General features: G+C 37.7%; 1 protein-coding gene across 3 annotated transcripts in view; it reads right to left on the bottom strand.

The window, feature by feature from the left end:
* MBOAT2 (membrane bound O-acyltransferase domain containing 2) overlaps positions 1-20781 on the bottom strand; it is a 126461-nt gene that overhangs the window by 33626 nt on the left and 72054 nt on the right. For all 3 annotated transcript variants that reach the window (XM_070574509.1, XM_070574507.1, XM_070574508.1), the window contains one exon: positions 3340-3435. In XM_070574509.1, coding sequence (XP_070430610.1) covers positions 3340-3435 — 96 coding nt within the window. The remainder of the gene's footprint in view (positions 1-3339; positions 3436-20781) is intronic.

Here is a 20781-nt window from a genome sequence, read left to right as displayed (position 1 = left end):
AACTGGGTATTGCTGATACCAGTGGAGGCTATTTCATAATACTTGTCTTGTGTTTATTTTCTGAGGCTAACATGAAAAAGCTAACAACTTCAGTAGCTTGTCCATCTTTCTGCAGAAGGAAACTGGTATTAAGAAGTGAGTCCCTTTTATCTAACCAACATTTTAAATGTATCTTGAACCTAGTTATACATACACACACACACACACACATACACACACAACGTCAGTTTTCCACGCCTCGTGCAAGTAAGACCACCCCATTTAGAAGAGTGCCCACGTCTCCTCAGCAAGAGCCAGGCTTCACTTCCTGTGCTTCTAGCTTCAGGGCAACAGGACAGCTTAGCATAAAGGATGGGTCACTTCATCCAATTCTACCTTCCTCAGACACCCAACATTTCGAATGGCTACCGTATTTACCCTAATTAGGATCGAGTCAGGATCTTTTCCATTCCTGTGTTACACACACTCAAAGCTTCCAAAGGCCTAAATATTTCATTGAGGGGAGAGCCTGCCTCTAGATGGCTTCTTTTTTCTCCTGTGTCCATTAAAAAAAAGCAAAAAGAGTCCTTCAACTTAGTTCTGCCAGGATGGTCTCCTTCAGCCAATTTGTCTCTATATACTCTTTATCAGTTCACTGATAATGGTCAAACGTTTTCTCCTATGGATAAAATGGTCAAATGTTTTATCCAATGGATAAAAATTACACATTAAACTGGGAGTTTTATATCAGGTTGTCCGTTTTTAAAATACTACGTTGTTTTTCTTCTACATAAATATTTAAATAAAATTTAAATATCAGCAAAATACTTAAAGCCATGTCACAAAAAACTATTTTTGAACATGCATTTTGCTCTTAATGTAAACTATCCTCTAATCTGTGGGCCATGTAACCAGTCTTTTCCGTGTGAGCAGAGGTGGTGAGGAGAAATGCGCTCTCTTTGCTCACACTCAACACCCGCTCCCATCAACTTATCAGGAAGATTCTAGCGATGCTGAAGGAGGTGGAGTCACAAGACAGAAGGAGCCTGGCTCCCTGAATGATGGTCAGAGCAGAGTCTCCCGCTTCAGTGCACTATACCATGAATGAGAAATAAACTTTTATTAAAGCCATTGAAATTAAGTTGCTGTTTTAACAGTAGTTAGCCATCCCTAGCCAGAGAGCAACAAGAGTTTAGAACAGCAGATAAGGGAAATAAAAAAGGTAATGATGAAGATCAAACCAGAGGGGTTACAAGGATCCAGCAAATACTGCATCACACAGATTTGGTACTCATACCAGTTCATATTAGTAAATTCAATTTAGCTATGTTAAATTACTTTTTAAATCTGGTGGTTTAAAAATATAAGCAGCACAATATTTTTTAATGAAATACTATGTGAAATCCCAAAATATACATGAGAAATGTAGGACAGATGTGAGTTGAAGTAAGATTGGAGACTAGCCCCTCGTCTGCTTAGCACCTCTGGTATTTGCCTATGACTCCAGAAGTCAATTTGAAAATTTGTGACTTTACAACATTGTAACATTTAGTTGCTAATATTAACATTTCTGTTAGCAACATGCACAAGGTGAATTAGTCACGAGTATTCTTTTTGTTTCTACTTTATACTAAATGCTTAATTTAGTTCTCATTTATTATAACGCAAGTATTCAAAGCTATGAATTTATCTCTTAGTACAGCTTTGCCCACATTGCTCAGGTTTTTCTATATTGTGTCTGTTATTTTTTCCCCATTTTTCTCGCTATATTTTCTACCTTCTTTTTTACTGAAGTATTAGTATTGACTCAGTAAGTATTTATTTAATGCCATTATGTGCTAAGCACTAAGGATACTAAGACGAACAAGACCAGTGTGGTCCCTGTTCTCAGGAAGATTGAATTTTCTAAGTGATTTTGATTCTTTTAAACTTACAGAACTAGTTCCTACTTTCATTATACTATGATGACAACATGCAACCTGGGTTACTTCTTCAAGTTCACTAAGATTTACACAGTGGCCCAATATATTTATTGATTCTGCTGATTAGCTCTTTTTCTTCAAGAATTCCTTATATGTATAAGGTAGATTGCCATCCTCTGTCTTCCTTTTCTGAATTCCAGGTGCATTTCTCAATTCTATGCAATAAATTGTTAATTTGACTAACTATATTTTTTAGTGTATTTAATCAGTTTTGTTTTGGTTTGGTTTGGTTTGTTGTTTTGGATGCAATCTCCTTTCATCCAAGCCTATTTTTTAAGCCTGTTTAATAAAAGTAAAATCTACTTTAATCTCATTAAGGAGAAAAAGATCTTTCATCTTCTAAAATTATCTCGTCTCATACCAGTGATTTTTCTCTAAGCTCACAGAACTTTGGTCCATTTCTACGGTTGAACAATTTTTTTTATAGATGTCATGATTTGTTTTGTATTATTTTTTCTACTTTACTTATCCTTACATTGGATTTATTGGTCATTATTTATCCTGTCCCAATGAGTGGATTGATTTAAAAGCAGGTTTTCTGTATCTTGTTCAACAGAGAAAGCTGTCAGGCTTGACATAAAGAATAGAGAGGTTTATTTTCAACTTCCTCACCTGGTATCCAGGTGTTAGCAGATGTCCCTCTATAAAGACGGTGAGCAAGTTAGTTCTTAAAGACCTGGACTGCATTTATCTCATAACAGATATTCAATCAGTTTTGTTACAGAACAAAGAGACCCATTCAGTACCAGGGAAGGACTAAATCCCCTTTGAAGGAACAAAAGCCAGAAGTTATTTCCATTACTCAGTTGAATACTACATATGAAAATGTATAGCATTCCACAGAAGTGAAACGCATAGGAGTCAAGTAAATGCTCAAGTGTCTTCTCCAGGAAATTCAGATTGACCAAGCTAGTCCAAAGACCTGTGGTCAAAAGAAAGCCCCATGTGGTGCTAAGAAGCAAGAACCAGTGATCAGATCTTATACAGAAGCTGGTGAGTGACAGTACAAGAGGAACTCAGAACAACAAAGAAAGGGTAGCAAGGACGCAGGCTCAAGGGGGGCTGATCTGCAATACTTACAAATGACTGCAGACATTTCTATCCGAATTAGGAAACGCTTTCAGTATCAGAATGACATATAACAAATTTAACTGCTATCTATTTAGAAATTTTATATAAGTCAATTTAAAAGCACAGGTTATTTTTGTAATTTATAGAGCACTATAAAAGACCACTTCACAAGAAGAAAAATTCTAGTCATAAAATTTTCAGCTAAGATAGCTTTTCATTTGAACTATTAAATGCAACTATGTTTTGTCCCTTAACCAACATGTTAGAATAGATAAAACATGCTACTGAATCAAAGTGTTAATCTTACCCTGAGAAATCAGCAGAATATTGTCCATAATCAAAGATGTAGACTCTCGTAATTTGGCACACTGTGAGGTATCCCAAAGCAAACAGAAAACAGTACCTGGAAAACAAAAGTAAGCCAGATTAGTGAAAATAAAAGATCCATTTTGTTAAAGAATACATTTTGAATTCCTTTATTAACTATATGGTATGGTTTGAAAATTATTACTAGATCCACTCCACAAATAGCTTTCTTCAATAAATTATAAAAACTTTTTTCTAGTATCTGCCTCAGTTTGCTTGAATTTTGTACCATCTTTGATGGCAAATGCATTTCATTACTGCCTTTACTCATTTTTTCCTTATGAAAGACCTCCATACACCTTATATACCTGAAAGTCATGCTCACAAGCAAAAAACTGTAAATATTGCTATTTATTGTATATATTCTTCCTTTCTAGAAAGCAAAATTTAGCACAAAAATATTGGTTAAAATATACATTAAACAAATTCTTAATAGGATTTTAAAATCTTGTCCTCAATAGTCTAAAATCATACATCCTTAGTGTGGATCACGTAGCATTTACTCACGTTTTATAGGCATGGACATTTAGTGATTTTCACAATTTTAAGATGCTTGTGACAGAGTTACAATAATTAAAAATATACTATGGGGAAAAGAACTTACATATCAATAGAACAGAAACCCAGAATCAGATTCTAGAACACATAACCTTGCATAAAATGACGGCTGCAACGCAAACTAGAGGGAATGGATGGATGACCACGTAATTAGTTGAACAATTTGGGTGGGGAAGGGAGCCATCCCTTCATCTAAACAGTTCTAGGTGGATTAAAGAATTATATATACAATATAAAAAAAAACACATAGCAGCTATGAATAAATATTGAAATATTCTCAAACTGGGGAAGGACTTTCTAAACATATATAGTATAGAAGAAAGCAATCGTTAAAAAAAACCCAATATATTTGGCTAAGTTAAAAATCTTAAATTTCTCATGTAGACAATTCAGGTCGTTTTATGAAAGAGTTCTTTCAAACTTTAGACAAATAGGTAATTCTGATCTACTTGAATTACTCCTGAGCAAAGAAAAAGGGAGGAAAGCGTCCTAATTCAAATACTTTACAAAGTTATTATATTCTTGATAGCTATACCTGATAAAGTAGGACATATGCATACTCACACACAAAGTGCTGACAAATCCAACTTAAAATGATTTCTAAAAGTATGTGGCAAATTGTATTTTCCAAAGATGGCTGCAACAATATCTCCCAGTTCATACGCTCTTCTGCTCCCTCTTGAAGAGGAACAGTCTCCTTCTCTATCCACTTCGAATCCGAGCTGGCCCTTCACCTGCACTGACCAGCGGGTTACGGCAGGAGTAACACTTTGCTAGTTCCAGGCACAGCCCATAATTAGCCTGGCGGTTTCTAATTCTTGCCTTTTGGAAGCTGGTTGTCAGAAAAGAAGCGTGACTATCCTGAGACCACCCCATGGAGAGGGTCTGCAGGATGAGATACAAAGTGGCAGGGAGCAGGGAGGGAGGGAGAGAGCAGCAAGGAGGGAGAAGGAGCGCCCAGTTGAAAGAAATGTGAGTGAAAACACTGATGTCAGATGACAAAGACATATCTATCTAGTTGAAGCTTTCCTGGATTCCTGACCTACAAAATCATAAGCAAAATAAGATAACAATTTGTTTTAAGCCACTAGGTTTTGATGTAGTGACATAATCAGAAAAGAAGCTGGTAAGTGAAAATAGGGTGCTACCATAACAAAAACCTAAAACACACAGTGGCTTTAGGACTGGGTGGCAGGCAGAAGCAGAAGGGGTCTTGTGGACATTGCTAGTGAAGTCTGAAGGGCAGTAAAGACGTTCTAATTGGAGGCTACAGAAAGGCAACTCATGTTACATAGGGGCAGAAACTGGGTAATACTGTTTTCTACCTTAACATGGAAAATAGAAAATATACCTAATAGTAAGTGCCAAGAGGTTTCCTTTAGGTACACATAACAAGGTATGGATACAGGGAGATGAACTAAAAAAATTAAAAGGGTTCAGTTTTTGAGCAGAATTTAGGAACAATAGAAAGGGTTCAGGACAGTCTTTCTAGGCAGCAAAATATTCTCTCTTTTTTTAAAGACTGGTCCTGAGCTAACATCTGTTGCCAATCTTTTTGTTTTTTCCTCTTCTCCCCAAAGCTCCGCAGTACATAGTTGTGTATTCTAGTTGTAGGTCCTTCTAGTTCTGCTATGAGGGATGCCGCCTCAGCACGGCTTGAGGAGTGGTGCTATGTCTGCGCCCAGGATCCAAACCGGTAAAACCCTGGGCCACTGAAGCAGAACTTAACCACCTGCCATGGGGTCAGCCCCCAGCAGAATATTCTTAAAGAAGTCAAGGTAAAGAGCAGTCAAGGGTACTCTCTCATGACACCTCAGAAAGTTTTAAGGGCACAGCTTTATAGAATCTCTAAGGAAAAAAAAAATGGAGTTTCTAAGAATCTTAAGCGTATGCCTCTTAGACTCTCTGCTAGACAAGGACGTTTTTAAAGAATCCCGATGGTGTTACCCTGCAGCACTTTCAGACCAGTGCAAAAAGGGGACTGTTGAAAAGAGATCCATGGGTGTAGCTTCTGTCTAATGCAGGAGGATTATAGTTAGATACACAGGAAGCCCACATTGTTTTTTAAAGGAGTTATATGAGATTGGATTGAAAGGGAGAAATGGTTCAAAATGAAAAGAGAGCCTTAGATTCACAACTATCTACTGGTAGGTAGCAGGCTAAGAAAGCTGTTCAACCGCAAAATCTGGTTATTTCTTACGAAAAAGGAAGGTGTGGAGTCAAGAGCCCAGAGGGTGAAGGCAAGAGCCACAGAGAACCACTCACAGGGACTGGGTCTGGGCCCTAATCAAGGAACTGATGACACATGTCTGTCTGGATTTCACAACTGCTGTGGGGCAGGGATTGCTATGTGACTTCCATTCCCCTCCTTTTTTAACAGAAGTGTATACTACAGTTATCCTATCACTGTTCACCCTTGTATATCAGGTATTAGAGAGGCCAAAAATTTGCCCCTTTAGTTTACTGGTCCTCAGATGGAGAAAAACTGTACTTGAGGAACCACACCCAAGAAGCCTCATCCATACTAATGACAAGATAGAGATCTTGAGCTCGCTGCCATAACAAGATGAGACTTTGGGGATCTTGGGAAGGAAGTGAATGTATTTTTTATGCAGGATTTATGTGATTTGTAGGGACCAGAGGACAGACTATCTCCAAAGATCACTGCCCCCAACAACAATCCTCCCTGTTGCACACGTAGATCTGCATATCAAGAGTTGGAATACAATTCTCCTTCCCTTGAATCTGGGCTGGACTTCACAACTTGGTTTACCAAGAGAATACAATGGAAATGACTTCCAGAAACTTCAAGGCTAGGTCATAAGAAGTCTTGCTGTGTCCTCCGAGGTTTCTTGGAATGCTTGTCCTTAGCATGCTTTCTCTGAGCGCAGCCCACATGAAGAGGCAACACGTAAGTGCTCCCGTCAACAATCCCAGCTGATCTCCAGCCAACAGCCAACATCGACTCTAGCTGTAGAAGGGAACCATCTTGGATGTCAAGTAGTCAAGACTTCAAATGACTGCAGTCCTAGCCAACATTTAACAGCAACCACACGAAGATTCCAAGCGAAAATTGTCCAGCTGAGTATAGTTAACACAGAGAACCATGAAAAACAATAATAAATTGTTGTTAAGCCACTAAGTTTGGGGTGGTTCGTCATACTGCAGTAGAGAACTGAAATAATTCCTTACTAAGACTTGAGCGCACTAAAACTCATAGGAATTTAAAATACCTCACCTTGATCAAGTAAGGCTTATTTGATAAATACAAGTATGATTCAATATAGGAAGATCAGTAATACATATAATCATAATGATGAGTCAAAGGAAAAAACCAGATACATAAAAAAGCATTTAATAAAATTCAATAATGTTTCCACATAAAAAGAAAACTCTCAGTAAACTAAGGGAAAAGGATGCTTCCTTAACAACAAAAAAACCCTATCAAAATACTGAGTACTTTATTGGCCTTAAAATACTATTAATTCATGGAGGAAAGCATATGAAAGTTTTTGAGGGGGAAAGAAGAGCTATACGTGTTAGTATGGATCAACTTATCTGTAGACTTATTTTGAAAATTTAAATAACATTAAAGTCCACTCTCTTCAAACTAATCTCTAAATTTAGCATCATAATCCTAATCAAAATCTTAACAATACTTTTAGTGAAACCTGACTAGCTGATTTGCAAGGTCTTCGGGGAAAACTAAACAAACACGATGAGGAGGACCTGCCCTATTCTACAAAGAATATGCCATGGTGATTTATAATGTAGTATTGTTTCAGAAATAGATCAAAAGACTGACTGAACAGAGAAGAAAGTTCAAAACTAGACCCATTGTGCAAACGCAAGTTTTTGTTTATTATAAAGCTGGCATATAAAATTAGGGAGAGAAGGATGAATGAGGCAAATGAGGTTAAAAAGTTAGCTCTCCTTTCAGAAATAAAAATAGTTTCTCAGTTCACACTACACACACATGTAGAAAAATCCAGTCAGATTATGACAAGATCTAAATGTCAAAAATAAGACAATAAAAAGTACTTGAATAAAATACAAAAGAATATCCTCAAAATCCTGGAATGGGAAAACCTTCATAAGCATGACAAAAATCATAAATGCCATGAAGATAAAGTCTGACATTTATTATAAAAACACTGGACATTTCTATATGACAGAAAATTAAATGAGTAACTATTTACTTACTATATATAGTAGGTTAATATCCCTAATAAACAAATTCCACAAATCAACAAGAAAAGAATTCAAGAGAAAAATGGATGAGAATATGCATGAGCAAATTATAGAATAAAAAATTCTAACAGCCAGTCCATTTGGAAAAATAAATGAGATTCAAGATAAGGAATGATAGGAAACAGTAATACCAATTCAGAAACACATATTAGAAGGATAATATTTGTCAAACATAATTGGAAAACGTTTAAAAGTAGATAACACTTTTAAGATTGGCAAAAGTTTAAAAGTAGATAAATATCCAGTTTGGGTAGGGAAAACATGCACTCTTAAACACAGTTTGTAGGGATGAAATTTTAAACAGCCTTCTTTTGGCAGGTGATTTTGCAGTGCACATCAGAATCTGTACATACTCTCTGAACTGCCAATTTCACTGTCAGGAGTCGATCTCAAAAAATAAAAATATTCACAAACATGCACAAGGATACATACAAAGACAGTCACTAAAGCACCGTATTTAATGACAAAAATGGAAAACCAACTAAATGTCCCCAATATGGTATTAGTTCAAATAAATGGAAATAATAAAATAGACAGCCACACTACAGAATTCAGGAGCAGTGAATAAGGAGACATCTCTATGTACACACAATGAAAGTCAGCGTTAAGTGAAAAAAGTAAGGTAAGAATAGTATGTTTAAAATGTAATCCTATTTTAGGTACAAAAAAATCTATACAGACCTATATTTACATACATATGTGTTTTTATGTACATAAATATATACTGATATTATCACAAAAAAAGTTCTAGAACAAAACTGTAGTAGACACTGTAGGGTTGAGGCACTCCATATGCACGTCCACCTCCATTCTCCCTAGATTCCCTCGAAGATAGAGTGCAGAGGGCTAAGCGTTCAATCTCCCAGCCTCCCCAGCGGTCAGACGCAGCATGAGACACAGCCCTCGCCTGTGAGACGCATGGAGAAGCCGGCTGAGGGTCCTGAAAAAGGTTCAGATCTGCATTGCCCCATGTGGCGACCACTTGCAGAAGTGTTCTAGATCTGGTTCATACCGGCTCAAGAAAGCTGCTAATTTTCTTTTTCTTGATTGCTTCTTTTTTTTTTTTTAATTGAGTTAATGATAGGTTACAATCTTGTGAAATTTCAGTTGTACATTAATGTTTGTCATTCATGTTGTAGGTGCACCACTTCACCCTTTGTGCCCACCCCCCACCCCACCTTTCCCCTGGTATCCACTAAACTGTTCTTAGTCCATAATTTTAAATTCCTCCTATGAGTGGAGTCATACACAGATTATCCTTCTCTAGCTGGCTTATTTCACTTAACATAATTCCCTCAAGGTCCATCCATCTTATTGCAAATGGAATGATTTTGTTCTGTTTTGCAGCTGAGTAGTATTCCATTGTATATATGTACCACATCTTCTTTATCCATTGGTCTGTTGATGGGCACTTAGGTTGCTTCCATGTCTTGGCTATTGTAAATAATGCTGCAATGAACATTGGGGTGCATAGGACTTTTGGAATTGCTGACTTCAAACTCTTTGGATAGATACCCAGTAGTGAGATGGCTGGATCGTATGGTAGTTCTATTTTTAATTTTTTGAGGAATCTCTATACTGTTTTCCATAGTGGCTGCACCAGTTTGCATTCCCACCAGAAAGCTGCTAATTTTTTAAGAATTTTTGTAGGCTAGTTGTTAAATCAGCCATTATTAAAAATTAAATGATATGAACATAAAATTAAATTATATTACAAACAAAGGTATTAAATATTCAAAACTCATCACCTCCCAGTTACTTCTTACCGTTGGCTGTTTTCTGTGCTCTTGAGGTTATTCAGATCTACTAAAGCTGCGTGGTGGGATACTATATGATGCTGAGCTACGGAGCGTCTCTTCCCACGTCCACATTAAGAGACTTCAGGTCAGCAGCATTAAGTGGACCATGGTGGAATATTGACACTATGGAAATAGGCAAACACTCTGAATCTTCTTGACCCTTTAAACTGAAGCCTGTAAGACAAATCTTACCTACCGCCAGTTTCTGTAAATAACATTTTATTTGATCACCCTCATGCTCATTTGTTTACATGTGCCCATGGCTGCTTCTGCCTTATAACAGCAGAGCCGAATAGTTGCAAAAGAAACTGTACAACCCTCAAAGCCTAAAATATTTACTATCTGGTCCTTGATGGAAAAAGTTTGCTGACCTGAATTAGAATTAAAGTAATGAAGAAAAATGCTAATAATGCACATTAAACCTTAGAAAGTGTATCATGATTGTAGCCATTACATTGTGCATAGCAACCCCCCCCCAAAAAAAAGGAAATATACTTCCAGTGTTCAAAAACTCTTATTCAATTCAGAAAGAAGTGCTATTTTTTCCCTATTATCTGTAACTGAAACGCATTCCTAACTAACACCAAAGCACACAAAACTTTTGTTGTTATCTTTGAGTTAGCCTGCAGGGAACGGCAATGGGGAAAGCCTTGGATTTCCCAAGTTCACATACCAGCAAGGGAAGCAGAAATGTAAGCTAATACGAAGGTGCACAATATTATTGTGAGTGCTACGGTCAATGCATGAGTTCCACTGAATGCCTCCAAAGTGGAAAATATACATGCAAATAAAATCCAGACAGACCTGACCTAAATTTAACAGCCCCATTGCTACATGTGTGACCATAATAAAGTTACTTTATTTCTGAACCCTGCTTCTCTCACTTACAAAAGCTAGATACAGGGGCTGGCCCAGTGGTGCAGTGGTTAAGTTTGCACATTCTGCTTCGGCAGCCCAGGGTCCGCCGGTTCAGATCCCGGGTGCAGACACGGCACCACTTGGCAAGCCATGCTGTGGCAGGCATCCCACCCATAAAGTAGAGGAAGATGGGCACAGATGTTAGCTCAAGGCCAGTCTTCCTCAGCAAAAAGAGGAGGATTTGCAGCAGTTAGATCAGGGCTAATCTTCCTCAAAAAAAAAAGAAAAGAAAAGAAAAGAAAAAAGCTAGATACACAGGGATCCTGACCATTCTAACTCAATCTCTGTGATCTTGTACTCCTTGCCACTGACGGGTTTATGGGTAGGCATAAAACTTAGGTCTAATCAGTGAAACACAACAGAGCTTCGGAAAGGTTTTTCTAAAAGCCTTTTAAAACTTTTAAAGACACGAAGTATGACAATTGCTGTTATTGTATCCATAAGCATGGCAGCCATCTTTAGCTTATAAAAGTAGCCAGCCTAAGGACAAAGTCAGCATGCTAAGATGGCAAAATAGAAAAGTTAAACAGAACAAAAAACAGAACTTTTTGATGCCTTCATTAAGACTGAGTTGTTGAATAAACCAAAATGAGCTGCCTTGCCTCAGGACTTCTTGCTTTGAGAGGTAATCTTTCTACATGGTTTACACATTACACCACTATGAGCTGGGATTTCTGCTTTTTGCAGCCTAAAGCATCCTGATACAATTATTACTCATATCAAAATTAAATCAACAACATTTGAAGAGTTCCAGAACAGAACATTTCTTTTTTTTTTTTTTTTGAGGAAAAGTAGTCTTGAGCTAACATCCACTTCTAATCCTCCTCTCTTTGCTGAGGAAGACTGGCCCTAAGCTAACATCTGTGCCCATCTTCCTCTACTTTATATGTGGGATGCCTACCACAGCATGGCTTGATAAGCGGAGCATGCAAACTTAACCACTATGCCACCAGGCCGGCCCCAGAGCAGAACATGCCTCTTCATTAAAAAACAAATGTTGAAATATTGCCTCATTTCAAAACAGAAATCACATCTAAAATATCTATTCATTTAGATATCAGATACGGAGTAGAAACTGTTCAGGGAAAAACAAAGTGCTCAGGGACCGTGGGAATTAATGAACTAGAAATGCTGAGAACTGAAAAAGAATTCTCCCCAAATGAGGAAAACAGGTAAGATAACCAAAATGTTCAAAAACCCGATGGGAATAAAGATGAAAACTAACAAACAAGCATTTGATTTAATGTGCTGAAATCAAGTTAAACCGTTCACTTCTCAAGATGCTAGCGCTCAGATGGCTTTGGTTGCAGCCCAACTTCAGGAAGGGCTTGCACAGCCGAATCTTGACTTCACTTTCCAAGACTTGGCTCGTATACCTTTTGTTGTACAGTACTCTGTGTATTTTTAAAGTTGTTTCAAGAATTATATGGAAATGCAGAGACTACAGATTAGCCAACAATGTTTGAAAGAGAAGAGCAAAGTTCGAGATTTCAAGACTACCTGATTTCAAGACTGAGGAAAAGCAAACAGTCGTGGAGAATACAGACAGAAGGGGAAGGCAAAATAAGGAGAAAGTAAAGTTAGTGTTCAGATGTGCAAGCCACGTGCAAGGTTAGACACACAGACCAATGACCAGAACAGTCTAAAAACAAAGCCACACACATACGGTGAATTGCAATTCAATACAGATAAGATAGTATTTGCAATAATCAGCGCTAGGACACATGGATATACATATAGAAAAAAATTAATTTCAACCCTTATCTCATAACACACACAAAAATTAACTCAGAATGGATGACTGACCTAAGCATAAAAACTAAAACTATAAAACTTCTAGAAGACAATGTTTACAACCTTATGGCAGGTAAAGGTTCCTTAGAAAAGACACAAAAAGCTTTAAATTATAAAATAAAAAATTGACAAACTGACATCATCAAAATTTAAAAGTTCTGTTCTTCAAAAGTCATCACTATGAAAAGGAAAACACAAGTCACCAATCAGGAGAAAACTCACAGTTCATGTACCTGACAAAGGACTTATATCCAGAATTTACAAAGAATGAATTATAAAATAATAAAATTCAAGTCAGAAGATGTGAAGAGACATGTCCCAAAAGAAGATATACAATTGGTCAATAAGCACAAGAAAAGATTCTTGACATCATGAATCATGAGAAATCTAAATTAAAATCATAATGAGATACCACTATACACCCATGAGAATGACTAAAATTGAAGACTGATAAAACTAAGTGTTGATGGGAATGTAAAGCAACTGGTACTCTCATACATTGCTAGTGAATATATAAGATGGTAGAACCACTTTGGAAAAGTTTGGCAGTTTCTTATATGATTAAACATACTTTGACCCTACGCCCCAGAAATTCCTCTCCTGTTACATAAGGGAAGAGAAAACACAGTCATGAAAAGACTTGTGCAAGAAAGTTTTAGAAGTTTTATTCATAATAGCTCAAATTTTGAAATAATCCAAATGTCCAATAATAAATAGGTGAAAGGACACACAAACTATGAAACATTCATACAATGGAAGGCTACTCAGCAGTAAAAGGAACAAACTGTTGATAAACACAATGACATGGATGAATTCTAAAACAATTAAGCTGAGTTTAAAAAAAAGCAAGACACATAAGATTACATAGTATATAGTACCATTTATGTGAAATTCTAAAACAGGCAAAACTAACCTATAGTGACAGAAGAAGATCGTTGGTTGCACGTGACAACCAAAAGCCAGACTGATTACAAAGGGAAATGAAGGAACTTTTTAGGATGAGTGAAATGTCCTACATCTTGATTTGGGTGATAGTTACACAGGTCTATACATTGGTCCAAACTCTGTGAATTGGTGGCTTTATTTTGTTTTAGGTAAATTATACCTAAAGTTGATTAAAAAATATTTGGAAACAAATAATTGTACACAAATTTTACACAATCTCCTTTACAGAGTCCTTCTTTTCCTGGTGCTCCAGGGTTCGGTTTTCTTCTCCATTTACACTTAGTTCCAAGAAGATCTACCCTGTCCCATGATTTTAAATACCTACTGTACACTGATAGCTCCCAGATTCTAAATCTCCAGCCTACACATGTCTCCTAACCTCCAAACTCAAACAACCAAGAAGCTGCTTAACATCTCTGCTTGGTTTCCCAATGAGCATCTCAAACTTAACATCTTCAAAATAGACATCCTGATCCCACCAAAACAACCCTTTCCCTTGTCTTTATCTTGGTAAACAGCACCATCTCTCACCCAGTTGCTTTGCCCAAAAGATTTTTGACATATCTTTATGACTCAGACCCCATATTCAAAATCTTCAAATCTATCTTCGTATCTTACATCATACGTGACTCACATCCATATCCAACTCTATCTTCAAAATAAGCCCTGGCCTAATTCCCACTGGGAGCAGATCCAGGCCTGGACCACTGTAACAGCCTTCCTCCTCCAGACCTCCCTTCCTAGTCTACTAATAAACACAATACTCCAGAGTGCTCAAGGCTTCCCAACAGCCACCCACCACACCTAGAATAAAATCCATGTTTCTTCAAGAACTCTCGTTGCCCCAGGATTTAATTAAAAAAAAAAAAATTAAGTTCTTTCTCTGGTTCTACTGGATGAATGATACACATTTACATCAACTTTTATTTTGATTACAATCAAGGAAAAAAGAATTATTACAGACTGATAAAATCAGAACATTGCTGGAGCTTAGAGAAACTTGGCAACAAAGTGCCCGTCACAGTGCAGACGACAGATCACTGGAATTCCAGCAATCTGGGAGTATAAGCTAGTTACCATCAGTGTTGTCTCAAGCTGGTCACGCTTTTCGATTGGTGCTATTTTTGCATTAATTAATTTGCTGAAACAGGGCTCCATTTCACTTTGAAGACAACTTTGTTCTTGTAGACAGTCGGCGTTCCATATCTGTGATTCAACCAACCACAGATCAAAACGCCTATGACGGCTGCACCTTACTGAACATGTGAGACTTTTTTCCTTGTCATTATTTCCTAAACAATACAATATAACAACTACTTACAGAGCATTTACGTTGTATGAGGCATTATATGTAACCTAGAGATGGTTTACAGTATACGGGAGGATGCGGGTGCACTACATGCAAATACTATGCCATTTTCTATGAGGGACTTGAGCATCCATGGATTTTGGTGTCCGTGGGGATCGTGGAACCAATCCCATGTGGATACTGAGGAACGACTGTAATTATTTCCTGTTAAGCCATCCCAAGTCTACTTGGTTCCTCTCCCTCTGTCTTCTTGGCACTGCTAAGTGGAAAGAGCAAAGCTGACAGAAGGTTAAGCCCAGGTTAAAGCTGCTAGTGGGTCATAAAAGCCCTTAAGTCAGGGGTCAAGTTTTATACACAATGGTGTCTGCAAACCTTCCCTCTACTGGCCACACAACCCTGCATGTTGTAAGGTATGGTGCAGTAATTTTGGAGAGAGACTCCACTCAGTTTACAAATCCCTCTAAGCAAATACTTCTCTAAAGCTACATCTCACGCCCACGCCTCTCAAAATCAACTCCACAATTTCTGTCCACAATTACAAATGCCCATTTCTACAATAAAACATCTCAAACAGCCAAAACTACAATTCACCCAATCTAGCTAGACTTTCTATTTTTCATCTAAATAGCAATAAACATAAGCCAAGGACTAAAAATTAAATATTGACTGGGGGGGACACACATTAGAGTTAACCCCAAAGATGGCACTAATGAGAAATATAATTTGAAAAGTACTCAATAAATAATTTACAGGATCTTAAAGACAGACTTTGCTAACAAGTAACCAGAAGAACTACACACTCACAACACTAACTAACCAGACAGACAATTTGTTAAAATACTAAATGCACATATGCAAAATTTTTTCACTAAAAATACAACAGTCATGTGAATACAAATATAATTATCAGGCATAATAAGAATTTGTCAACCCATGAGTGAACGAAATGAAGAAAACAAACTAAGAATGTTCTATTTCTGGGTATATTTCAAAACAGGATCTTAAGTCTAATAAAATCAGGAAAGCCCTGGAATTATGACTGCTTACAAATTATTCATGTTTCCTAGTAAAAAACATTTATGGTTAATCCAGTTTGTCCATCTCCACTAAGTGGTTATTATCCAGAAGGCAAGCATAAGAATCCTTTTTCTATGCAATGGCATCTGCAAGTGCCCTAAGAACGCATGCTGTTACTCTAAAATCAGCACCCCAAAGTGAGCTCCTCTCTCCTTTCATCTCTATTTTTATGCAAGTCATACACGCACAGAGTGTCAGAGTCAAAGGGCACACACAGCTCACCATGACAGAGCCATGTGCAGCCCGCGCTCCCCACGCGGGAGCTCTGCTCTCCCGGGCCGTCAGGCTGGTTCTCGGATTTACCCCTGGACTCAGCAGGGCAGAGCGGGCCGATCCGCAGTAGCACCATCTTCTGCAAGCACTTCAGGTTCCAGCTCTCTTCTGACAGCTCCAGTCTTCCATCTTTGAGCTGACACCTCTGACATTTTACTACCATTTACGGGGAGCTTTAGAAGAAAGCACACATAAACGTGTGTGCTTAATCTGCCACAATTCCCTGGAAGTCCCAAACTTTAGGCTTAAAACTATTATCAAGACATTGTGTTTCTAAAATCTTTTTGATAATTCCCTGAATTTTATTCTAATGATTTAGTTATAAATTTAACAGAATTTTAATTAATGTGATGCTTAACATTTTTCATTCTTTTTACTTTGTATGCAAAAACACATTCTAAGAGAAACTGTTCCTGCTAAAGTATTACAATTAATAGCTCAGTTTATCCTCAAATAACCAATAGGTGAGAAATCAACCATCTAGCCAAGTGGGCTCCCTAAGAACCAAGTCTAAGGCCTCCTTCCACTGTCGCCCCGTTTATAAACATACCCTCCTAAAGGGACACAGCAGCCACTCTTCACATTTTAAGACCACGTGTCTCATCTTTTCCTGGAGTTGGTTTGTTAAAGATGTCACTTGGACTCAACACACGTGCCTTTTACAGAGAGAAGAGAAAGAACAGTAAGATAACTTCTCCACTTCAAGAACCTGCCATTAAGTCAGGGATGTTAGTCACAATGTCTGACAGCCAATTGTGTCTAACAAAGCTGGGTTTTATAAGATTAGCTATCTAAATGCCAGTCACTCATGTCTCAATATGTCCACAGTGTTCTGTCCAGAATATCTTTAACACATTTTGTCAAAACTGGTTTCTTAGACGTCCATACCCTTCCCCAGACTGAGCTCCTCAAAGATCTCAGACATCTGAGCACCTGAGTGCCTAGCACTGAGCTTGGCAAAGAGAAGGCGCTCTGTAAAGTTCCACTGTGTGGGGACAGGTGTGTGTGAGAGTGCATGGTACCGAGAAGATGAGTAAGTGGCAGAGCGGAAGTGGTGCGAAAAGATCACTACAGCCCAGAGAAGTTAAGTGAAGGCTCCAAACAGAGCAGCAGTGACACGGAGAAGGTGAGGCTTCCCAGTGGAGGTGAATGAGTAAAGCTAAGAGTCAGCATACCACGCGGTGGCCAGCATGACACCTATCCAGTAAAAACTGGGAAAAAACAACAGGAAATAAGCTTCGTTGGTAAAATAGGGTTCGAAGTACTCTGAAGGACCATGAATTTCTTGAACGAGTATTTTGGCTATTCTCCAGTAGGCATTCAAAGGTTTTTGAGCAAAGAAGTAATATAATGAAATAGTTTTTAGGAGAATAATAGAGACTAATCCATATATATATGACAGAGGGTAAGAGAGAAAGTCTGGAAGTCAGAAGAACAATTAAACAGCATGAGCAAGTAAGTTCTTAGCTAAGGTGGAGGATGTGAAAGAAAGTGCTAAGGATTTCCAAGGGGAAAAAACACTTTTCATAACATGCTTGTTATACAAACTAAGAAGAAAAAGTCAAGTATTTAAATTAGGGTGTCTCAAGACAACATAAAAGTTGGCTCTGGATAAAGGCTAGCACAGGTTGGAATGCTGGCTTGATCTCTTACTAGCCGCCTGACTTCAGACAGGCAGCTTAAACTAAGCCTCGGTCTTCTTCTCTTTCATGTTTACATGTTTTCCTAGATGATGTCATGTAATTCTAAGGCTTGAGAGCCCTTACCCTGAACACCAAGCTTGTCTGACTGCCAACCTGACATTGCCATATGAAGGTTTAATCGGCGTTTCAAACTTAACGTGGCCACAAAAGCACTCTTGACCAAGAAGCTGTTTCTCCCTCAGCTTTCCCCATGTCATAAATAACACAAGCCACCTAGCTGCTCAAGCCAGAAAAAGTTGATTCCTCCCTTTTCTTCATGCCCCACAACCAATCTTCAATTCAATCCTACTACTACTTCCACCTCTAAAACACATCCCACACCTCTCCACCTCTCTCTAGCTCCACTGCTGCCCTCCTCGTTTAAACCAACATCTTGTCTGACGTCCCTGCTGCCTACCACTCTTACCCTCCAACAATTCTGTCTACACAGAGCAATTGCAGTAAGAGTGTGACAAAATATGCCCCCTTAGTTAAAATTCCCTGGTGGGTTCCCATTGCACTTAAAACTACAATCTGGCCCCGCCCATCTCTTTGACTTCATCTCATACCACTGGCAATCTTGTTCACCAGGCACCAGCGAGACTAGATCTGTTTCTGGTCTCTGAATACACTGACTGCCCAACTCCAGAGAGCCTGGCACAGGCTCCTCCATCTGCCTGCAGTGCACTCTCTCTGGTTCCGTCAATAGCTGGCTCATTTGTTATCATTTAGTTCTCAATGCATCTAAAATAGCACCCATGATATTTCATTCATAGCATGTCCTATCACTCTCTGAAGTAACTTGCTTGTATATTTGTTTACCTGCCTAGCATCTGTCTCCACCCATTTGAACGTTAACTCCAGGAAGGCAGGCGCTTCGTGGGTCTTCTCCACTGCTACTCCCCCAACACCTAGAACAGATCACAGCACCAAGCAGGTGCTTGGATAGTTAACAAGCACTTGTTGACTGTAGCCCCACACTCCCCATTCTTAAATTGGGTTGCTTGTCTTGCTACTACTGAGTTGTAAAAGTTCTTTATATATTCCGGATACAAGTCCTGTACCAAATAGATGTTTTGCAAATATTTTCTCCCAGAGGTTTGTCTTTTCATTTTCTTAAAAGTGTCCTTTGAAGAGCCATCCTGAGTCTACTTGGTTCCTCTCCCTCTGTCTTCTTGGCACTGCTAAGTGGAAAAAGCAAAGCTGACAGAGGGTTAAGCCCAGGTTAAAACTGGGCTTCTTTCATTCTGATGAAGTACAATTAATTGATTGTTTATAATGGACCATTTTTTAGGTGTCATATCTAAGAAGTTTTTGCCTAGCCCAAAGATATAAGGAGTTCCTCCTATATTTTTTCCTGAAGTTTTACAGTTTTAGCTGCTACATTTAGGTCTAAGATACACATTTTCAGTTAATTTTTATGTGTGGTGTGAGGTAAGGGTCTAGGTTCATTTCTTCACATATCCGGTCGTCCCAGCACCATCTGTTGAGAAGACCATCCTTTCCCAACTGAATGGCCTTGGAACTTCTGTCAAAAATCAACTGACCATAAATAAAAGGATTTACTTCTAGACTATTTTGTTTCAATGACTTATATGTCTATCCTTACACCATCATCATAGCATCTTTATTACTGTACCAATTAGGATACTTTGAAACTGGATAGTGTAAATCCAACTCTGCTTTCTTTTTCAAAATTGTTTTGGTTATTCAAGGTCCTCTGTATTTTCACATAAACTTTACAATCAGCTTTTCAATTTCTATTTTTAAAAAGCTTCCTGGAATTTTTGTTAGGGATTGCATTGCATCTGTAGATCAATTGAGGGAGAACTGCCATCTTCACAATACGAAGTCTTCCAACTGATGAATATGAAATACTTCTCCATTTAATCTTCTTTAATTTCTTTCAGCGATGTTTTATAGTTTTCAAGTGTACTTGCAGTTCTTTTACTAAATTTATTCTTTTTGATGCTACTGTCAATGGAACTGTTTTGCACTTTCATTTCTGGACTATTTGTAATATACAGAAATATAACTGATTTTGTATACTGATCTTGTATCCTGCAATTTTGCCAAACTCGTTTATTAGTTCTGGTAGTCTTTTTTTGTAGCCATCCCAGCATTTAATTTGGTTACTGTTCACAAGATATATCCTTTCCACTCTTTTACTTTCAAGCTATTTATGTCTCTTCATCTAAAGAGTGTCAGCATATGGTTAGATCTTTTTTTTAATCCAATCTATCTTTTGATTTACATTTAATGTAAATATAGACATGGTTAGATTTAAATCTGCCATTTTGCAATTTGTTTTAAATATGTCTCTGGTCTTTTTTGTTCCTCCTTTATTGCCTTTTTACTTAAAAAAAAATTGGTAGTGTACTACTTTAATTCTTCTGTTGATTTTTTTCACTATATACTTTTTTGTTATTTTCTTAGTTATTGCTCTAAGGATTACAATATGAGTCTCATCACCATCTATTTCAAATTGATACTGATTTAATTCTGATAAAATACAGCAAGTTTGCTCCAATACAGCTCCATTTTCTCCTTCATTCTTTGTGCTATTATTATTATATGTATGGCATCTATATATGTTATAATCTTAATACAGTGTTATAATTATTGCTTTATATAGCCTTATGTCCTTGAAAGAAATTAAGAAAAGAGAATTTATATGTATACCATCTTTTATATTTACCCCCATATTAACCATTTCCAGAGCCTTCAATTCTTCCTGTGCATTCAAGTTACCACCTGTTACACTGCCTCTCAACCTG

The sequence above is a fragment of the Equus przewalskii genome, chromosome 14 (genome assembly GCF_037783145.1).
Source record: "Equus przewalskii isolate Varuska chromosome 14, EquPr2, whole genome shotgun sequence".
NCBI classification, from domain to species: Eukaryota; Metazoa; Chordata; class Mammalia; order Perissodactyla; family Equidae; genus Equus; species Equus przewalskii.
Note: the sequence above shows the minus strand (reverse complement) of the source record. Positions and strands in the feature narration are given on the sequence as shown.